The sequence below is a fragment of the Rousettus aegyptiacus genome, unplaced genomic scaffold (assembly GCF_014176215.1).
Source record: "Rousettus aegyptiacus isolate mRouAeg1 unplaced genomic scaffold, mRouAeg1.p scaffold_m13_p_14, whole genome shotgun sequence".
In the NCBI taxonomy this organism is placed as follows: domain Eukaryota; kingdom Metazoa; phylum Chordata; class Mammalia; order Chiroptera; family Pteropodidae; genus Rousettus; species Rousettus aegyptiacus.
This window is the reverse complement of record NW_023416289.1, coordinates 30,083,271-30,101,721: the sequence shown is the minus strand read 5'-3', so window position 1 is coordinate 30,101,721 and position 18,451 is coordinate 30,083,271. Positions and strand designations below refer to the sequence as shown.

At 53.8% G+C, this 18,451-nt stretch overlaps 2 protein-coding genes across 2 annotated transcripts; both read left to right on the top strand.

The window, feature by feature from the left end:
• Positions 1-463: 463 nt before the first annotated feature.
• Positions 464-8,454, top strand: MVD (mevalonate diphosphate decarboxylase). Its single transcript, XM_016129490.2, has 10 exons — positions 464-533; positions 2,474-2,544; positions 2,971-3,085; positions 3,336-3,482; positions 4,511-4,710; positions 5,029-5,103; positions 5,332-5,550; positions 5,909-6,024; positions 7,003-7,111; positions 7,714-8,454. Exons 1-10 carry the CDS (start codon positions 464-466, stop codon positions 7,792-7,794), a joined length of 1,203 nt encoding a protein of 400 aa, XP_015984976.2. The 3' UTR covers positions 7,795-8,454.
• A 1,260-nt stretch (positions 8,455-9,714) lies between these two features.
• LOC107502360 (cytochrome b-245 light chain) lies at positions 9,715-17,784 on the top strand. Its single transcript, XM_016129491.2, has 6 exons — positions 9,715-9,866; positions 14,994-15,063; positions 15,570-15,644; positions 15,925-16,008; positions 16,613-16,694; positions 17,357-17,784. The coding sequence occupies exons 1-6, from the start codon at positions 9,809-9,811 to the stop codon at positions 17,570-17,572; spliced, it is 585 nt and encodes a 194-aa protein (XP_015984977.1). The 5' UTR covers positions 9,715-9,808; the 3' UTR covers positions 17,573-17,784.
• Positions 17,785-18,451: the final 667 nt, after the last annotated feature.

Here is an 18,451-nt window from a genome sequence, read left to right as displayed (position 1 = left end):
CGACAGACCCAGGATGCCGGGGGCCTCGCAAGCTACCGCGCTGGCAACCGCTTAACTTTCGGCCCCGGGGACACGCCAGCGCCAAGTCTTTCATCCGGAACTTCCGGAACTTCCAGCCTCCGAATACTGCTCCGCCTCCTCTGCCGCTGGACATTTACCGCAGGCGCGCGTCCGCGCGGCGGGGTCCTTCACCAGGTCCGCTAGCACTCCCCGAAGGCCCCTCCCTGCGCCTGCGCGACCCCGCACTTGCGCAGGGCCGGCACGTGTCCGCTGGGGACAGCGAGGCGGGCTCAGTGTCTGCAGTCCAACGTCACATCCCGTTCATTGGCTGAGAGGTGGTGCGTGAGTCAAACCCGCCACTGATTGGACGACGTAAAAACAGCTGGTTGCTTGGGCCAATGAACTGGCAGGCTGGGTTGTACAGGCAGGTGGCTGTGGGCTGGAGTCATTTTGTAATTCAGCCATGGCCCCCGAGAACCCGGTTGTGATTGTAAGCTGCACCGCGCCAGTTAACATCGCGGTCATCAAGTACTGTGAGTGCATGGGCCAGGAGTGTGGACGTGGGGGCGACAGCTCGGCGCGGGTGGTCTAGGCGTGTCTTCGGCCCACTGGCAGGCAGGCTGGGCTCGCCCCCCTTGTGATGATGCAGCTGGAGGTCCAGGTGCACTTGTGAGCACTTACCCTAGCCCTTCACTGGGCCCCGCAGTATGGCCTGCGGAGCCCCGGCCCTACGCTGTAGCCAGGACACTTGGGGGACACTGTCCACTCGGGACGTCCATCCCCCCCCCCTCGGGCGGTGGTACAGTCCACATGGGACATCCATCCTCCTGGAGCCCTGGATTCTTGGTGAACATGGTCCACACAGATATCCATCCCTAAGGGGTACTCGGCTCTTATGGTCACGCCCACCTGACCACCTCGGGCCTACTTTTCATTTCTGGCATGTATTTTTTTCAAGAATGCTCCGTAAATAGAATCGTTCAGCAGATGACATTTTGAGATTGGCTCATTTCACTCGCTATTATTCCTGCAGGTTCGTCTATGTGGTAGCAGCATCAGTGCTAAGTTTCTTTAGTGCTGAGTCCTGTTTTTCTGGTGTGGGCAGACCATAGTTTGCCTAGTCATACACCCTTCGAAAGGCAGCAGACCAGCTTTGGTCTGTTAGGAATAAAGCGACTATAAACTTGTGTACAGATGTTTGCGTGAACAGAAGTTTGTCATTCTTCTAAGTTAAATGACCTGGAGTGCAATTGCTGAATCATGGGGTAGTTGCATATTTAGTTTAGTTAATAAGAAATTCTTAAATTATTTTCACGAGTGGCTGTACCATTTTACATTTCTGCTAACAATATATATGTGATCCTGATTTTCAGCATTTGGTATTGTCACTGGTTTTTGTTTTAGCTGATACCTCATTGTAGTTTTAGTGGATGTTTTTCTATTGGCCAGTGATGCTAAATACTTTTTTATGGGCTTATTTGCTATTTGCTTGTCTTCTTTGGTGAAATATCTTTGGTCCACATTCTTATTAGATTATTTGCTTTGTTACCATTGAGTCTTGAGAGTTCATTATATATCTTAGATACCAGTCTTTTGTTGGATATGTGATTTGCGAATATTTCCTCCTATTCTCTAGCTTGTCTTTTCATTTTCTTAATAGAGTCTCTCAAACAGCCAAAGTTTAAAAATAGTTTGCTGAAGTTCAGTTATTAGTTTTTCCATTTATGGATAATGCTTTTGGTGTCAAGTGTAAGATCTTTTTGCCTAGCCTTACTTTCAGAAGATTTTCAGGTTTTTTTTTTTTTTAAACTATCATAGTTTTACATTTTAAATTTAAGTCTGTGATCCATTTTGAATGTGTGTGTGTGTGTTTTGTGCATGTAAGGTATGAGACTTGGGTCAAGGTTCATTTTTTGGCCTATGTGTGCTTAACAAAGAGTTTTGAAATTTTGGACTTTCAGGAAGGTTACCTTTGTCTTGAGATGCCAGGAGTGGGCGTGATAGGCAGAAGTGGAGATGGGGTGATTCTGAGTGTCTCCAGGAAATAGGAACAGGGAGATTCAAGGTGATTTCAGTAACTGAGGCTCTTTCTATTTGGTAAAAGAAAGCAAACACCTAACAACGCTTAGTACCTGGTAGGCACTCCAAGATGATTTGTCAGATTAGTGAAAGAAGGTAAAACAAACAATGAAACGGAGATGGCTAGCCTCCAGCTCTTCTCTGGGACCCGGAACTCAGTGAAGCGGGGAGCAATCTAGGAGAGCTTCCTGAAGGTGGGTTCTCAGTAGGAAGAAGACTTAGATTGTGCAGTGAAAGAGCAAGGTTCAGGCAGATCGGGGAGCTGTGGGATGGGAATGGGGGTGACTGGGGAGTGCCAGTGGGGTGGGGTGGGCCTTTAGTGGGTTGGGGCAATAGTACCCTGGTTTACAGGGCCGAGAAACTGACTGGCCTTGCCGTGGGTTGTCTGTTCCAGGGGGAAAGCGAGATGAGGACCTGATCCTGCCCATCAACTCCTCTCTGAGTGTCACTTTACACCAGGACCAGGTTAGTGTGGACTGGCAATAAGCACCAAAATAAATATTTACTAAACTTTTGTTAACCTATCGTTCAACAGTTGGTAGCAATAAATCCCCAGTCCATGAACAGTGTCCGTTCCATGCCGCCCTGTCAGGAATGCTCATTCACATGCATGCACATGCCCACACCCCCGGTTGCCTCTGCCCTGTCCCTTTGCTTTCATGCCTGGCCCAGTGGCTCTACTGTGGAAGATGAGTAGGTAGACCAGGCCTGGGGCTGAGCCTACCCACCGCCCGACCCCTTCCTGCCTTGGTCATGACCTCCTGTTCTCCAGCAAGGCTGTCCCTGTCCCTGAGTGGGCAGTTGTGATGGGCCATGGCAAAAAAGGCCTGAGCGGGAAAGGGTGCTTGGTGGGCCCGTGCATGTGAGGTCACCCTGTGTTTTCTTTTCCAGTTAAAAACCACCACGACAGCTGTCATTAGCAAGGATTTTACTGAAGACCAGATTTGGCTCAATGGCCAGAAGGTGGACATAGAGCATCCGCGCATCCAGGCCTGCCTGAGAGAGAGTAAGTAGGGGTCGCATGTGGGATGTTGGGGTCAGGTCCAGTCTGTTCCTTCCCTTCCTAGCTCTGGGCAGGGTCTAAGAGCACAGCAAGTGCTGCTGGCTCTTTGCTTCTCTCCCAGCTTCCCGAGCCCCTGGGATAGGGGTGTCGCCTATTAGCACAGCTGGGTTTGGGTCTGGAGCTTTCCCCAAGGAGGTCTGCAGGAGAAGTTTGGGGCTGGTCTGCCCAGTGGCTGTCTCTCCATTCCTCACAGTCCGCCACCTGGCCCGGAAGCAGAGAAGTGCTGATGACAAGGACCCACTATCCCGCAGCCTCAGCTACAAGGTTCATATTGCATCGGTGAACAACTTCCCCACAGCCGCAGGCGTGGCCTCCTCAGCCTCAGGCTATGCCTGCCTAGGTGGGTGCCCACAGGGAGACTTACATTCCTGCAGCCTTCAGGGAGCCACCACCAACCACATGAGGCTGAGGCTTTGGTTGTTTCACATATCAGAACATTAAAATCTCCCAAGGGCTCTATGTGTTGGACCCTTTAGATTGTACATGACAGAAACCCACCTCAAACCGGCTTAAGTCAAAAGTAGGGATAATTCCTTGGTTTCCATAATAGAATTCCAAGGAGTGCAGCATGCTTCAGTTGCAGCTGGCTCCAGACTCTCCAATAGCCTCACTGGGCATCCATTTCTCTCCCTTGAAACCCTGGCATGCTATATTCTGTGTTGGCTCACTTTCCAGCAGACCCTCCCCACCTAGGGGCAAAGCTAGTCACCACAGTGACAGGCATTGGGCTCACACTGTCCTCATAGCCACTGAGATCAGTGGCCCATTGAAAAACCCAGGATAATGCTTACTGGGTCAGCTTGGCTCATGTGCCTATGTCTGAACCACCCTCAGGGACCGGGGAGTGTGTGAGCCAGGCCAGGAGGGGGTGCCAGTGTTGGGGAAAGTGCTTGCCTCGTGGACCCCCAGCTCTGAGTCCTGGCATCAGACCCTCAATCAGGCTTGGCCATGCTCCTTCGTGCCCAGCATGCTGGTCGACCTGAGGGTGCACATTCTTCAGGCTTCTGAGCTTTGGCACCTCTCAAAACCTTTGGTGCCACTCCTTGGAGAAATTCCAGCCCCTCGGCACTCAGTCCTCCAAGTCCCCAAGAGTGGTTCCCCTCTACTCCAGCTCCATAGGTTCCAGTGGTCTTTGTATGCCCAGCATGCACCTTTGAGAACACTGAATATGTAAACATGTGGATGGGTGCATGGATGAAAAGGTGAATGCTAACCTTGGGAGCTGGTGGCTGAAGTATTATCATCTCGGAATTTATAATTTCCTGTGGGGCACATTCTTAGGGGTGCTAAACATAGCCTGGCCTAGCACCCCCCGCCTCCTGAATCTGAGTCCCCTTCCCCTGCCCACTCTCCGTCCTGTGCCTGCAGCCTTTACCCTGGCCCAAGCCTATGGGGTTGAGAGTGATCTCTCAGAAGTGGCTCGCCGGGGCTCTGGCAGTGCCTGCCGGAGCCTGTATGGCGGCTTTGTGGAGTGGCAGATGGGGGAGCGAGCTGATGGGAAGGACAGCATCGCCCGGCAGGTGGCTCCTGAATTGCACTGGCCTGAACTCCGAGTCCTCATCCTTGTGGTAAGTGATACTGCCGCGGAGTGAGGGGTCCTCTTGGGCTGAACTGGGAGCAGGATGAAGGAATGTTTCACCTGCTTCTCGAGTTCGCTCAGGGGTGAGGCTTTCGGTGAAACAGTCAGGAATGACTCCCATGTAGTAAGGGGGGGGAGCTGCTCATCTAGATGCTGCCATTCCCAGATCTGCGTCATCTCTGCTGTGGTCAGGAGGTCTCCATGGGCAGGAGGCTTGCTAGCTCCCACCCTGCTGTCTATACCAGCCAAGTGGAAGGACAGGAGGGGTATTTAGGGCAAGGTCCAGCCTCTGTCTCCCCCTGTGCAGGTGAGCAGTGAGAAGAAGCTGACTAGCAGCACAGTGGGCATGCAGACCAGCATGGAGACCAGCCCACTGCTCAAGGTAAGGCCGGTGCTGGGGCAGATGCCAGTCCCCCAGGGTGTGACCTGCATGTCGGACACACACCAGGTTCCCCCCCCATCTTCCAAAGCTGGGCTCATCTGCTGTGTGGAACATGTGTACAGATCCTAAGGCCTGGGCGGGGGCGGGGCCTCTGACCTGGAGTGTGTGGTCTGGCTGATGGGCTGGGAAGCAGCCAGTGCCTCATTGGGAAACTCCTGTGCCTTACAGTTCCGGGCTGAGGAGCTGGTGCCAGCTCGCATGGCAGAGATGACCCACTATATCAAAGAAAGGGACTTCCAGGGTTTTGGCCAACTGACCATGAAGGATAGCAACCAGTACCATGCCACCTGCCTGGACACCTTCCCGCCGATCTGTTACTTCAACGACACCTCCAGGCGCATCATCCAACTGGTGCACCGCTTCAACACCCACCACGGGCAGACCAAGGCACGGTGGGGCCGGGGCCGCACAGGAAACCCACGGAGTGGGCTTTAGGCTGCGAGCTTCAGTAAAATCACGTCGTACCCCAGCCAGCACATGCTTGCCTGTGACGAAATCCCACAGAACCTGAGTTCTGCTCCCACGTACAAGGCGCTGACAGTTTCCTTCTCACTCTGTTTCATTTTGGTTGCATGACCCACTAAGGGATCGCAGCCTGAACTCTAAAAGTACTGGTGTGGCCCCCGCTCCACTTCAAGTTGGCCCCACAGGCACCGTGGGAAGCCGCGGGCCTCCCTGGCAGACATGGGGGTCTGAGTCAGTGGAGCTGTGGTGCACACATTCACATTGACCACACTGGTTCCAGGTGGCGTACACGTTTGACGCAGGCCCCAATGCCGTGATTTTCACCCTGGATGACACTGTGGCCGAGTTTGTGGCTGTTGTGAAGCACAGTTTTCCCCCTGAGTCTCATGGAGACAAGTGAGTTGTGGGTTCCCCTATTTAGGAGGCTGTGGAGGGAGGAGCAGGGTGTCCTGCCTGGATCAGGGTGGCTGCACCTAAGGCCACGGTGCTGAATGGGGGGGAATCCTGCAGGAAGTGTTGATCCCCTTGGGGACCACAGGTAGTGTGTCACCAAGTGTGCTCTGCTGGGACTGTGGACTCTTCATCTTATGCCTCAGCCCCGTAGTCACAGAGACACGCACAGGCAATATCACAGCTCTGTGTCGACAGTGCCCGCCGCCCCGTTGTGGAGACAGAGAATTTGGATTTCTTCCTATCTGTTGTTTTTATCGTTCCTTCTCAATGTGGAGACACCTTCCTGCTAGGGCTGTTGAAAGTGTGTGGGTTGTTTTCTGTCACCATTGCCGGGGCGGTACTGATGTCTCGTGGGTGAGAGGCTGGATTACTAACTTCCTTAGTAAGTGAGACAGACCACATGACTATGATGGCCTCAGAGGCCGCCAGTGTCCTCATTAGAAGCTCTGCACTCATTGCCTTTGTCACCCCAGTGGGTGATATGCAGGTTTTGTTGTTCTGAGGAGCACAGTAATGGACTCCTGCTTGAACTGAGGCATTTTTTCTTTTGTTACCCCCACCGGGCAGAGCAATAGCCACAGGCCAGGGATGAACTCAAAACCTTAGGTAGGTTTCCTGAAACCCTTCTCTCACAGTGACCCCAGCCAGGCACTTGGTCATTGCTGCTCAGTTTTTGTGTGTGTATGGTAAAATACATATTACTTGAAATTTACCATTTTAATCACTTTAATGTGTACAATTCAGCAGCATTAAGTATATTCAGTGTTACGCAACCAGCGCTTCTGTCTGATTTCAGAACTTTTCATCACCCTAAAAGAAACCCCGTATCTACTGGTAGTCACACCCCTTCCTATCTCGGGTCTGAGTTCTGCATACCTCCTGTTAATGGACGCACAGCACACTCCTGCTTTCTTTCCGCAGGTTTCTCAAGGGGCTACCTGTGAAGCCTGCCCCACTTTCAGATGAGCTTAAAGCTGCACTATGCATGGATCCTACCCCTGGAGGCATCAAATACATCATTGCCACTCAGGTGAGACCTGGCACTGGCCCTCAGCCCTGGAACCTGGGGGTCCCTGCGGCCCAGTACACTCGGGGAGGGCCCTGTCCAGCACACTGGCCTCAAGGGCTCAGACCTGGTGTGTCTGGGTGAAGGGGCTCCCTTTGCCCCGACTTTCTGGGGTAGAAAACTAAGCCGCTAAGAGTAACAGTAAATGTAGGAGCGCACTTCCGATTTCAAGGCATCTGGTCCACTGTGGTTTGTTTCACTCTCTCGCTCTCAAAGTGGACATTTCAGGACACCCTGTGACGAGTGGAACAGCGTTCCTAGTACTGAGGGGGGAGGGTGGGGCTAGGAATGTGGATACCTAGGGTCCCTCAGGGCTCTTCCACTGGAATGGGATCAGGATCCCTGCTCAGAGTGAGTTAGCTGGGATTTCACTCAGATTATCTGATTCCAAGTCCCCATGCCCTTGTGTGTGAGAGACCATGCAGCTCTGCCTGAGGGAGTTGGACACAGGGTCAGGGTGTCACTACGCAGGTGGTCAGCTTCTGACCTGCATTTACCTGGGAGGGCGGGGATACACTGGTCTCTCCTTGTCACCCTGACCTGACATTGATTTTTCTACCTGTCAGGTAGGCCCCGGGCCTCAAGTCCTGGACGACCCTCAGGCTCACCTCCTGGGCCCCGACGGCCAGCCAAAGCCAGCAGCTTAACTGCTTCCTCAGCAGGAGCCCCGCCACCACTTGGAGAAGGAGCCACTTTGCTGGGAATGGGGAGATGAGTGTGGTAGTAGCAGGGGTGTGCTCGTTGGGACTGGTGGGTGGCCACCAGGTCCTGGGTGCAGCAGAGTGCTGTGGCTGAGTGGGGGCACTGGAGTGACCAACTGCAAGGCACTCGGGTGGTCAGAAGTGAGCCTACCACCAAGTGCCTCACCTTCCCCATCTGCACCAATGCAGTGCCGAGTTGAGGGCTGGAATCAGATGTGGGACCTGGAGGACTCAGCTGATGGGGATGAGCTGCCATGTGTTCCCAGTGAAGGATCTCTGGCCCTATTCCCACTGAGGCAATTCCCACTGCCCACAGCTGGAGCTGGGCACCAAGGATGGCGGGGAATTGGCATCCCTCCTTGGAGCTGAAGGACTGGTCGCTGTGCAAAGAGCAACCTCTGCAGGTTCAGGAGCCTGCCACAGAATGCTTTGAGCCTGTCCGTCCTAGCTCCTCTGCCAGAGCTCAAGCCACTGGGTGTGGATGGAATGCTTCTTCATAAAAAGACCAGGAATGTGACTACAGCAGGGGATTGGGGAGCCAAGGTGTGTGGTCACATGAGAACCCCATCAGTTGGCCACTGGGAATAAAGCCAGCATTGCTTATTGGGCCTGGCATTCTTCTATGTAACCAGAGTTCTGTGTGGCAGCGGGCAGCACCGGGAAGGGCATGGGCTGTGTGCCTTCTGCAGGAAGAGAACTTGGAACTTGCTCGCTTGCTGATTTGCTCCTGAAGATGATGCCGTCTGACCCAAAGCTCCCCTACAGTTGCCCAGCCCTGTGGTGGTTGTTAAGCACACAGCCACCCCTGGGGCCACAGGCCACACTCAGTGGCTGATGTGGGGGGATGTGGTTTGGGTGTGGCTTTAAGCTCCCAGTACATGAAAAAAGTGGGAAGCAGATTTGCAAGGGAGGAGAGGCGTGATCAGGGAAGATTCCCCTCAGCCCAGAAGCTCATGGGTTCTGGAACCCAGGAATGGCTCACACTTCTTAATGAGTTTTTCCATTAGTGTACAGGTCATTGAACTCCCCACTTTCCCAGCTTCAACACAGTTGGCTTAGAAGAAGAAGAGGGGTGGGTGCCTGCACCCTTTGATCCACCTCCTGGATCCCAGCCTCTTCCCTACAGGGTCAGACACTGCTCCTGCTGACCCTGAAGAGGGTGGGCAGAGGAGGGAGATGAAAAGGAAGAGGACACAGCACTTAGATTCTGGATTTTCCCAGAAGCTTTGCATACTGTTTCCCTCCCGTTAGTCTGAGCAGAGTTGCCCACCACACCTGCACTAGCCCAGGGCCAGAAGAGGAAGTGGGGACTGGGGCCTGCCACTGTCCTTAGTAACAGGCACTGACTTCCGGGGAGGGATTCCACTAGGCTCTGAGGCCCTTCTGCCTGGAGGGGAGTTTTCCAAGTGGATACAAGGAAGACTCTGGACCTTTAAACCTTAATAGGAACCTGGCCTCACACCTTCCAAAGAAGCCGCTTTTGGCACCTTTAGGAGCTCAGCATTCTGGAAGGACTCTGCCATCTGAAGCAGGTGTCCACCTCACGGTCCGCACCCCTCCCGCACCCAGTCTCTCAGGCGATGCTTAGGAAAGCCTCAGGTTGTCCAGGCGGGGAGCTGGCAGGAAAAGAGCCTGGCACCAAGAAGGCATCCAAGTGGGTGGGGCCTGCGGTGCCTCTGAGGGTGCCGGAGGAGGAGGTGAAGTGGAGGCCTCTCCGACTGGCAAGCAAGAGGGCCTGAGGGCCCGGGCAGGCCTCCTCCAGAACACCTAACGAGTCTCAGTGTCCCTGCCTGCCTTGCCTGTCGCCAGGGGGCGGGGCCAGAACAAGGGGGACGGGGCAAGGGCGGGGCTGCGCCCGGGGAGCTAGGGGGCAGGGGGCGGTGCCGGAACTCGCGGCCGGGAGGCAGCGGACGCGCGGTCCTCGGTGTTCCAGCCGAGCCCAGCCTCGTTGGTCGCCGCTATGGGGCAAATCGAGTGGGCCATGTGGGCCAACGAGCAGGCGCTGGCGTCCGGCCTGAGTGAGTGTGACGGGGCTGGGCATGCGGAGAGGGGCAGGGGACGCCGAGACCTCAGGCTTCGACCAAGGAAGTGGTCTGGAGATGGGGTTGTGGGGAATCAGTTGGCCGAGGCCGCGGGCCAGGGCGCTTGGGGCACTGCGATCCCAGGCTGCGTGCCGAGGGATGAGGTTGGCTGGGAACGGACCGGGAGAGCCCAGGTCCTGAGGGGTCAGAGACTACAGGCTGTGGGCTGAAAGATGGGAGCTGAAGGCTGCGGGTGGGGACCCCGAGACTCCTTCGGAGACCTGAAGCTTCGTGGCGAGAAGGTTGACTTGGGGTTGGGGGCACCTCCCAGCCCCCTCGGGCTGCAGAGGTGGTCCGGAGACTCGGCAGACTCGTGCGCTTCCGTCCCTTCCTCCCCTCCGCTGTCCCCTCTTCACCCCTCTACTCAGCCCGGACCTCCTGCGAATAGAGGAAGTTGTAGTCCTGGAGGAGGAGGAGGCCTTCCCCTCGGTGGTTTCCGAGGAGTCATCACCCTCCGATTTGGAAAACCCAGTGGGACCCTCTCCTTCCGCCCTCCTGCCCCGGAGTGGAACTTAGGCCCAGGAGTTGCAAGGGGCTCCCTCCCCAGCCCTGAGTCTTCATGGGACATCTAAGACTGCCCAGAGGGACTCTTCCCAGCTCTCTCTCAGAGACTGCTTTTGGGGAAGGATGGCAGGCCCCCAGTCCCCCTGAGCCTGCGCTCAGGCACCTCGGTGAAGGCACAGTAGGCTCTGCCCCTGCTGTACTGTACTCTAAAGGGGAACCTCTCGGGAGGGGCGGGTGAGGCTGGGCCTAGACAGGGTCTGAGGCAAGAGGAAGTTGCCCAGAGGCTCTGCCCGCCTCTGTGGACCTGCCACTCCCAGAAAGGACCTGCACCCAGTGGTGGGTGGGAGGTCTGTGGGGAATGTGCTGATGAGGAGGGTCCCAGTCCACCACCATTCCCTTGAGACCCACCCTGAGCGAGACCCACCCTGAGTCAACCCCACCCCCACCCCTGCCCCTCACCCCCCACCCCCACCCCATGTAGGGACCAGAGGAGGCTGGTGAAGCTCTGGGAGGGAAGGGAGCAGATACAGATGGTGTCTCCCTGGCCCCGTAACTCTAACTAAGATCACATTTTGGGGTGGGCAGCTTTAGGATATGAGGCCCAGTGGTCTGTTCTGTGTCCAGGCAGGTCGCGCCCCTTTTGGCGTCTAGAGTGGGTAAGATAATTCTCCTCACTTCTCCCCAGAGCTGTCCTCAGGCTGTTCCCTTGCCCGCCATAGTCTGTGAGCCCTTGGACCACTGCAGACTAGTCTCCCTTGCTCCCAAGTTCCTCAACCCCCACCTCACCCCCAGGAAGTAGAGGATGACAGAGGGCACCAAATGGGTAGCTCTCTGAGTTCCAGTCCTCGTGGGAGCAGATAGTTACCCTCCAGCACCCCTGTTCATGGCATGCCCACTGTGTGCAGGTTGTCCCTTCTTCGTCTTAGCTACTGTCCACAGTGTCATGAGCCCAGAGCTGTCCTTTCGTCCACTTTACAAACAGTGAAGTTGGGGCCTAGAGAGCCAAGGTGCAGCTCAGTTTCTTCCACCATCAAATGAGGCCATTTGTTGAAAGGTCTCCCAGGACCCTTCCCACTCTGAGTTCCTCCTCTTACTTTTTTTCTGATTCACTGTAAATGTAGGTAGCCACCTGGGATAGCTCAGGCCTGATTAGGCCCTACTAACTAGCCGCTCTATCCAGCAGGCTTCTTTTTTATTGTAGAAAATCCCATCTAATCAGATTATGTCACTTCCTACTGAAAACCCTTCAGCGGATCCCATTGCGAAGACTAAAAGCCAGAGTCTGACTGCTCTGCCCCTGCCCCGCTCCCTTCTCTGTCACTCCGTCTTTACAGGCCTCCATTCTGTTCTCAGATTTCCCAGGCGTACCGCAGGGCCTTTGCAGAAGTGGCTTCTATAGACCGAAGCATTTGTGGCTGGCTCCTTCATTCATTTCTCAGCTCAGATGTCACTTGCTCAGAAGTCTTTCTAGAGCGCCTAGACCTCTGTCATAGGCCCCGTTCTACTTCACCACTTCCTGATGTTTATTTTTATCCCCTCCTGAGATTAAGTCCCATGAGAGCTGAGGCCTTATGTCTTGGCCCCAGTGCGTGCCTGCACCTACAAGAGGCCCTGCACACAGTAGAGCTCTTTCAGCCCTCATGCTTCCCTGGCGAGCCAGTGTCTTTGCTCCCCTTTTGCTCATGGCAAGCAGCAAAACTGAGGTTCAGCATGGGAAAATTATACCCCCAAAGGCAAGTGGACCGCCCTTCCTTCTTCCAACTCACGGAAGTGCTAATGAGCAAACCAAGAGTTAATATGTAGCTGAACTCAACTCCAAGAATAGGAAATCCATTGGCCACAAAAGCAGAGTGAAGTTTCAAGGTGATGGGCTGGGGTGGAAGGAAGGGGTACCTGGAGAATTGGGACCAGCAGGGGCTCAGGCTTTTACCAAGTGGGATTTCGGGATCTCTGTGTGAAAAGGGCTGAAAGTGAGGTACATACCTCAGGCCAGAGCTGGAAAAGACTGCTTATACAACAAACAAGTTAGAAAACTGTTCTTCCCCTCCCCACTCAGCAAGGAAGCATGCCATCTGCTGCCAGGGCCTGGATCAAAAAAGTAATGAACAAGACAAAACTCCTGAAAACTCAGACCTGTGCTGTGCATAGGAAGAGGGCTGAATCTGCCTTACCCTGTGCTATAAGGACCACTGACCAAAGAATTCAGATAAATTCGATTCAGAACTGGAAAAACCCTTAGGCCTCCAGCAGAGGCAAATATGAAACTGTTCTACAAGGGCATTTCCTCAACTGGGGTACACAGACTGTCACACAAAAGCAGACCCTGCTGGGGCACAGCTCATAAACATAGCCACCATTTGAGGAAGCAGACACCATAAACAGGAGAATGTGCCTCCTTAGAATCAAAACTACCCGCGCCGTATGGAAGAGACTTGAGAATATGTGTACATTTTTAAACATATGGGTATATTTAAAACTGTTCAAGGAGATAAAATAGAAAATTACACAGGACGATGGAAAAATAACGAATATAGGATGTCTAGAAATAAAAATATATAAAGTCATTAAAGGTTAATGGATGAATTATCTATAGAGATGAAGAGAGAATTAATGAAGCAGAAGATGGATTTGAGGAAGCCTCACTGAATGTAGCTGAAAGAAGTTAAGTCATGCACAATAGTACAAAAAGATGCAATGTATGTGTAATGGGGGATCTAGAGGAGAGAATCAATAGAACGGAGGGAGGCAATGTAGAAGGGATAATGGGTGAGCATTTCCAGAACTGAAGGAGAAAACAAAGTTCCTCACAGAATAAAAAGGAAACAAATCCCTTCTTGGACACACTGTAACGAAATTACAGACCACTAAAGAAAGTCTTTAAATTTGCCAGAGAAAAAAATGGATTAGTATCAGACTACTTTCAGACTTCTCATCATCAGTAATAGATGCCAGAAGACAATGGAATAATATCTTTGATGCCGACACGAACACATGAATTCAATATCCGGATGAACCATCATTCCAGAATGAGGGCATTTTCAGAAATCCAGAGAATTGCTGCTAACTCTCACGGAAAGGACTACTAAAGGATGTACTTCACAAATAGGAAAGTTGAACTTTGAATCCAGAAGAAAGGACTGGGGTGCAAGAATGAAGACACGGGTGACTAAGTATTGACTGTAAATAATTAATGATAATAGGTAATTTGAAAATGAGATTGAAGTTAAACATTTTAAAGTCCACACGTGGTTCAGGAAGAGGAATTTTAGAATCAACATTTGATCAAGTCAGCAGGAGACAGGAGAAACAACGAAACACCTGTTAAAGAGAAAACACAAGATAAGATAAAATAAGTTCCAATTATCTGTAATCATAGTCAATAAAATCTGTTAAATTCCCCCTCAAGTTGATTATAATACAAAAAATTCATCTGTATCAGCTTATTCATGATAGCCAAAAACTAGAAGCAACTGAAATTTCCCAAAGATGAAAGAACGGATAAATTGTGGTTGATTCATACCATAAAAAACTACTTAATAAGAAAAAGAGCAAGCCAGTGATCCACCCAAACCACGTGAAGGACCTCGACAAGTTTTCTTTCATTGAGCAAAAGAAGCCAGATCTAGGGTTCCGGTGTTGACAGAAGCATGAGAGAACTTTCTGGGATGATGGGAATCTTGACTTGAGTGGAGGTCGCCTGGGGTACACATATGTAAAAAGTCATCAAGCTTATACCTGTGTATTTTACTGTGTGTAATAATTATAACTCAATAAATTGCTGGAAGTTCTGGGGATGTACATACAACAGTGTGTATGTACTTAATGCCACTGAGCTGTTTGATTTAAAATAGCTAAAATTGGAAATCTTTACTTGTGTATATTTTACAATAAAAGGGTTGCAAAAAAATTACTGGGGAGAAAAGATCAAAATATATGCCACTTACAGCTGGACCACACAGAACTGAAAATGAAAGGGTTGGAATAGCTAACAAATACTAACCAAAGAGAGGTGTGTGGATACCAGTATCAGACAAAACTGAAATTAAGGTGAAAAACAGGGATGAGGCAAATAGGCACCTCATGCGATGAGGAGAGGCCATCCATCCATGGAGCAGACACAAGATCAGCAGTCGATAATGTAGTCTGTAAATGCATAAAGCAAAACCTAAAAATGACAAGGGTTCGCAGAGCTCAAGAGTGAGAGTCCAGGCTGGAGTGCAGGCCTCTCCCGCTCAGGGCTCAAGGACAACTCTCCCCCCCACGACTCCTGGGACACAGGCTCGGCTCCAGGCTCCATCAGTGCCTGGCTCCTTCAGCCCCTCGTCCAGCTCGTGTGCCACTTCCTAGGTGTCCCTCATTGTCTGCAGGCACCTGGGTCCCCTTACTGGACAAAAGTGTTGATGGCTCCGTGGGGGACTGGTGGCCCAGCCATGGGAGGGGGCATTACGAGGGGAGGTGGCCAGAGCCCCATGCGAACCCCAATCCTGCAGGGATAGAGTGGGGGCTTGCCACTCCTACTGGTGGGGGGTTCCTACTAACCTGCTTCTCCTCTACCCACAGTCCTCATCACGGGTGGCATCGTGGCCACTGCTGGTCAGTTCACCCAATGGTACTTTGGCGCCTACTCCATGTATCCTCCCATTGTAAACCCCAAGACTGGGTTGGGGGAAGGCATTGCTGGGGGCAGCGCTAGTTGACTGGGGGTAAAGATGTCACTGCCTTCGGGGATATGGCGTTTCAGTTTGCAGAGTGCTACTCACATGCCCAGGCCCTTTAGACTCTCACAGGGTGGGCTCAGCTGCAGTGTTGGGACCCAAGGCTCATCAGGGAAGCAACTTGCCTGGGTGGGAAGTGTCAGCACCCCCAGGGATCTCCTCTGCACCTCCTTCTATCAGCCACCCCAGTGGCCTGCTCAGTTCTGTCGGAGCAGGCTGGGCCCCCACTGTCCCCTCTGGCCCTGAAACCAGCTGTTGCAGGCCCTCTGGAAACCAAGGCAGAACAGGCAGTGAAGTGGCCAGACCTGTGGAGTCCCGCCTAGTTGTTCCCCGGCTGTGACCCAGGCCACTGCCGTACCTCTCTTATTTCTCTTCAGCAAAGAGATGGCTGACTTTGGCTATTCCTTAACTGCAGCCTCAGCGTGGCAGGTGTGTTCATCTGCCTGCTGGAGTACCCCCGGGGGAAAAGGAGAAAGGGCTCCACCATGGAGAGATGGTGAGTCCCCCATTTGCTCTGGGGTCCATCCCGGGGGATGGGTAGAACTCAAAAGGGCAGGACTCTAGGCAATGAACCCTGCAGGAGCCTAGTCCCATCCCTCTGAAGCTCTAGCACCAACCCATTTGCCCTCTTGGGCAAACCAAGACTGGTGCCCGCCTAACTGCTGTGGCCCCGTGGTCTCTGGAAGGGAAGAAGCTAGGGTGCTCTGGGGTGGGGGTGGGGTGAGATGGGGTACCGAATAGGACCCAGTCTGTCTTCCCTCTCTCCCTCGGCCTAGTGGACAGAAGTACATGACGAAAGTGGTGAAGTTGTTCGGGCCCCTCTCCAGGAATTACTACTTCCGTGCCTTCCTGCACCTCGGGTGAGTCCCCACCCATTCCCAGGCTCAGGAGCATCCTGGAGTAGATCCTTCTAACTGGACTGACCACCTGGACTGGCCACCTGGACAGGAGGGGCAAGTCAGGCCCGTCTTAGCCCAGCTGTTTTTCCAGACAGAAGCCAGGACCCAGGCTCTGCCCGGGGTTCTCCGAACCTGTAGTCCTCATCTCTCGCTGCGAACCTTAGTAACTCAAATCAGGAACAGTCAGGGTTCTGGGGTTGTTGGGGCACAGCTGGATGCTTCTGCAGGCTACCTAACGTGTGTGTTAGGTGGTGACTGCAGCAGGCTGGAACACCCACGTGCCCCTGCAGCTGCTGGGACCTCCCGGCATGGTAGCTGGGGCCAAGAGCAAGGATCCCAAGGTTGTTAGGGTACTACGAGTCAAGGCAGAGTACAGCTCCAGGGGCCCAAACTTAAAAGCCCAACATTTGTCAGAGCCAGGTGTCCCCTCCATCCACCTGTCCTGGGGACAGCACACTTACGGTCTGTTTTGTCTTGGTAACTTGTGGCCTCCACCCAAGATCTGGCTCCCTGCAGACTCCTTCTGACTGCCCTTCTGAGTCTCTCATCCTCCCACCCCACCCAGGCTCTCAGTACCAGCTGGCTTCCTGCTTGCCACCATCCTGGGTACAGCCTGCTTGGCCATTGCGAGCGTCATCTATCTGCTGGTGAGTGTTGTGGTCTGCGGTCAGCCCTGCTGATGCTCAGCTCCTCAGCCACTGCGGCCTCCTGTAGGCTGAGCCAAGGCCAGGAGCCTGTGTCCTCGCTCATGTTGTAATGGGGACGGTGGTGACCCAAGGGGTCTGAGTGCATTTTAGCAAGTTCCCCTGTGCTGCACGGTTTTCACTCCCCTAGTGCCCTCGGGGAGGCTCCAGGCCAGGGCGGGTCCAGAGTGAGTGGGCCCCTGCACTCCTTGGCTGCTCTACTGGGCCTCTCCCACCGTGTGGGCTGCCTGGCCTCCTAACTCAGCATGATGGACACACAGGTCTGGCTTCTCTTTTCTGCTCCTGGGGGGAGCCTGGGAATGTGTATCTGGAAGTGGCCCCCAGGGATCTTTCAGAAACCCAGGGATTCCTTGCCCCCTGCCTACTGCATGGGGACCCTCCTGGCATGGCGGAATAGCTCCAGTTTGGGGTCAGGTAGAGCCAGGTCCTCACTGTGTGGTCTCAGGCCAGTCACTTAACCTCTCTGAGCTGCAGTCCCCTCATGTCTTATTGGATTCAGAGTTGATACTGCTCTGTACCCTGGTGGGTCAGGGCATGCAGAGGCAGGGGCCAGTGTGGGGGCAGTCCCTGGAGGTTCATAGGCCTAGCCCCTCTGTGTCCTGCAGGCAGCCACCCGTGGTGAGCAGTGGACCCCCATCGAGCCCAAGCCCAAAGAGCGACCACAGGTTGGAAACACCATCAAGCAGCCACCCAGCAACCCTCCACCCCGGCCGCCTGCCGAGGCCCGCAAGAAGCCCAGCGAGGGGGGGGAGGAGGTGGTGGCGGAGGCTCCCAGCGGCCCCCAGGAAAACCCTATTCCAGTGACAGATGAGGTCGTGTGACAGACACCGTGAGCTGCTCCCTGAGTGGCTACTGTCTCAAGTAGCTCTTCTGGGGAGGGGCGCCCAGACCTGGAGGGTACCCCTTTTCCTGCCCTGCAGAACCACAGGCCCTTTTTCGTGTCATTCGAAGCAGCCTGTCACCCTTCTCAGTGACACTGGAAATTGTGGAGCATCTTCTATTTCATAAAATACAGTATCTGGAATTCCAAGTATTTGGGTTTCTACTCTGGAAATGAAACTCCTGGGCCTGGGAGGAGGGAGTGTGTGCCCTCACCAGCTCTCCTGGACCTGCTCGGACTCACCCAAGGTGCCAAGTGAAGAGGTAAAGCAGATTAGCAAGGGAGAGGGCAGGAAGCCCAGCAGGCCTTCACCTTCATGCCCTTTCGTCTTGCTGTCATGCTGGACGGCTAGGCCAGCCGGAGGGCAAGGCTTCAGACCTGCCCTGCCTCTTCAGGCCTGAGGCTGCACACAAACACACACCTACCCCTCTCTCTCTCTCTCTCTCTCTTTCTCTCTTTCTCTCTCTCTGTCACTCTCTCCCCCCCCCCGCCCCCCACCATTCCTCTCTTTTTCTCTCTTACCAGGGCAGGGCTGGGCGTGGTCCTCCTGGTCACTGCCTATTGCTTCCCAAGCAGGAACCCCTGTAGCCCCCAAGCTTTGCCTGGCTTCAGCTCACACCCCAGCTAGGAAGCCCCTTCCTCCTCTGTGGGTTCTCCCCCGGCGCCCACTCCCCCGAAGTCTGGAACAGTCCTTTAAACCCTCACCTCCTGTTTGCCCTACCACCTCTCAGCAAATCCTGCTTTCAGAACTGGGGGTCCTCTAATGTTCCAGGGCGAACACCACTGCACCAGCCCTGCCCCAGGAAATGGCCACTCTGGC

What these genes read in the sequence shown, in the direction of transcription:
- MVD (XM_016129490.2), top strand. Translation starts at nt 464, where the DNA reads ATGGCCCCCGAGAACCCGGTTGTGATTGTAAGCTGCACCGCGCCAGTT. An exon ending in CATCGCGGTCATCAAGTACT is followed by an intron (nt 534 to 2,473) that starts GTGAGTGCATGG and finishes TGTCTGTTCCAG; the next exon opens with GGGGAAAGCGAGATGAGGAC. An exon ending in AATACATCATTGCCACTCAG is followed by an intron (nt 7,112 to 7,713) that starts GTGAGACCTGGC and finishes TCTACCTGTCAG; the next exon opens with GTAGGCCCCGGGCCTCAAGT.
- LOC107502360 (XM_016129491.2), top strand. Translation starts at nt 9,809, where the DNA reads ATGGGGCAAATCGAGTGGGCCATGTGGGCCAACGAGCAGGCGCTGGCG. An exon ending in TACTTTGGCGCCTACTCCAT is followed by an intron (nt 15,064 to 15,569) that starts GTATCCTCCCAT and finishes CTGCAGCCTCAG; the next exon opens with CGTGGCAGGTGTGTTCATCT. An exon ending in GGCTCCACCATGGAGAGATG is followed by an intron (nt 15,645 to 15,924) that starts GTGAGTCCCCCA and finishes CCCTCGGCCTAG; the next exon opens with TGGACAGAAGTACATGACGA.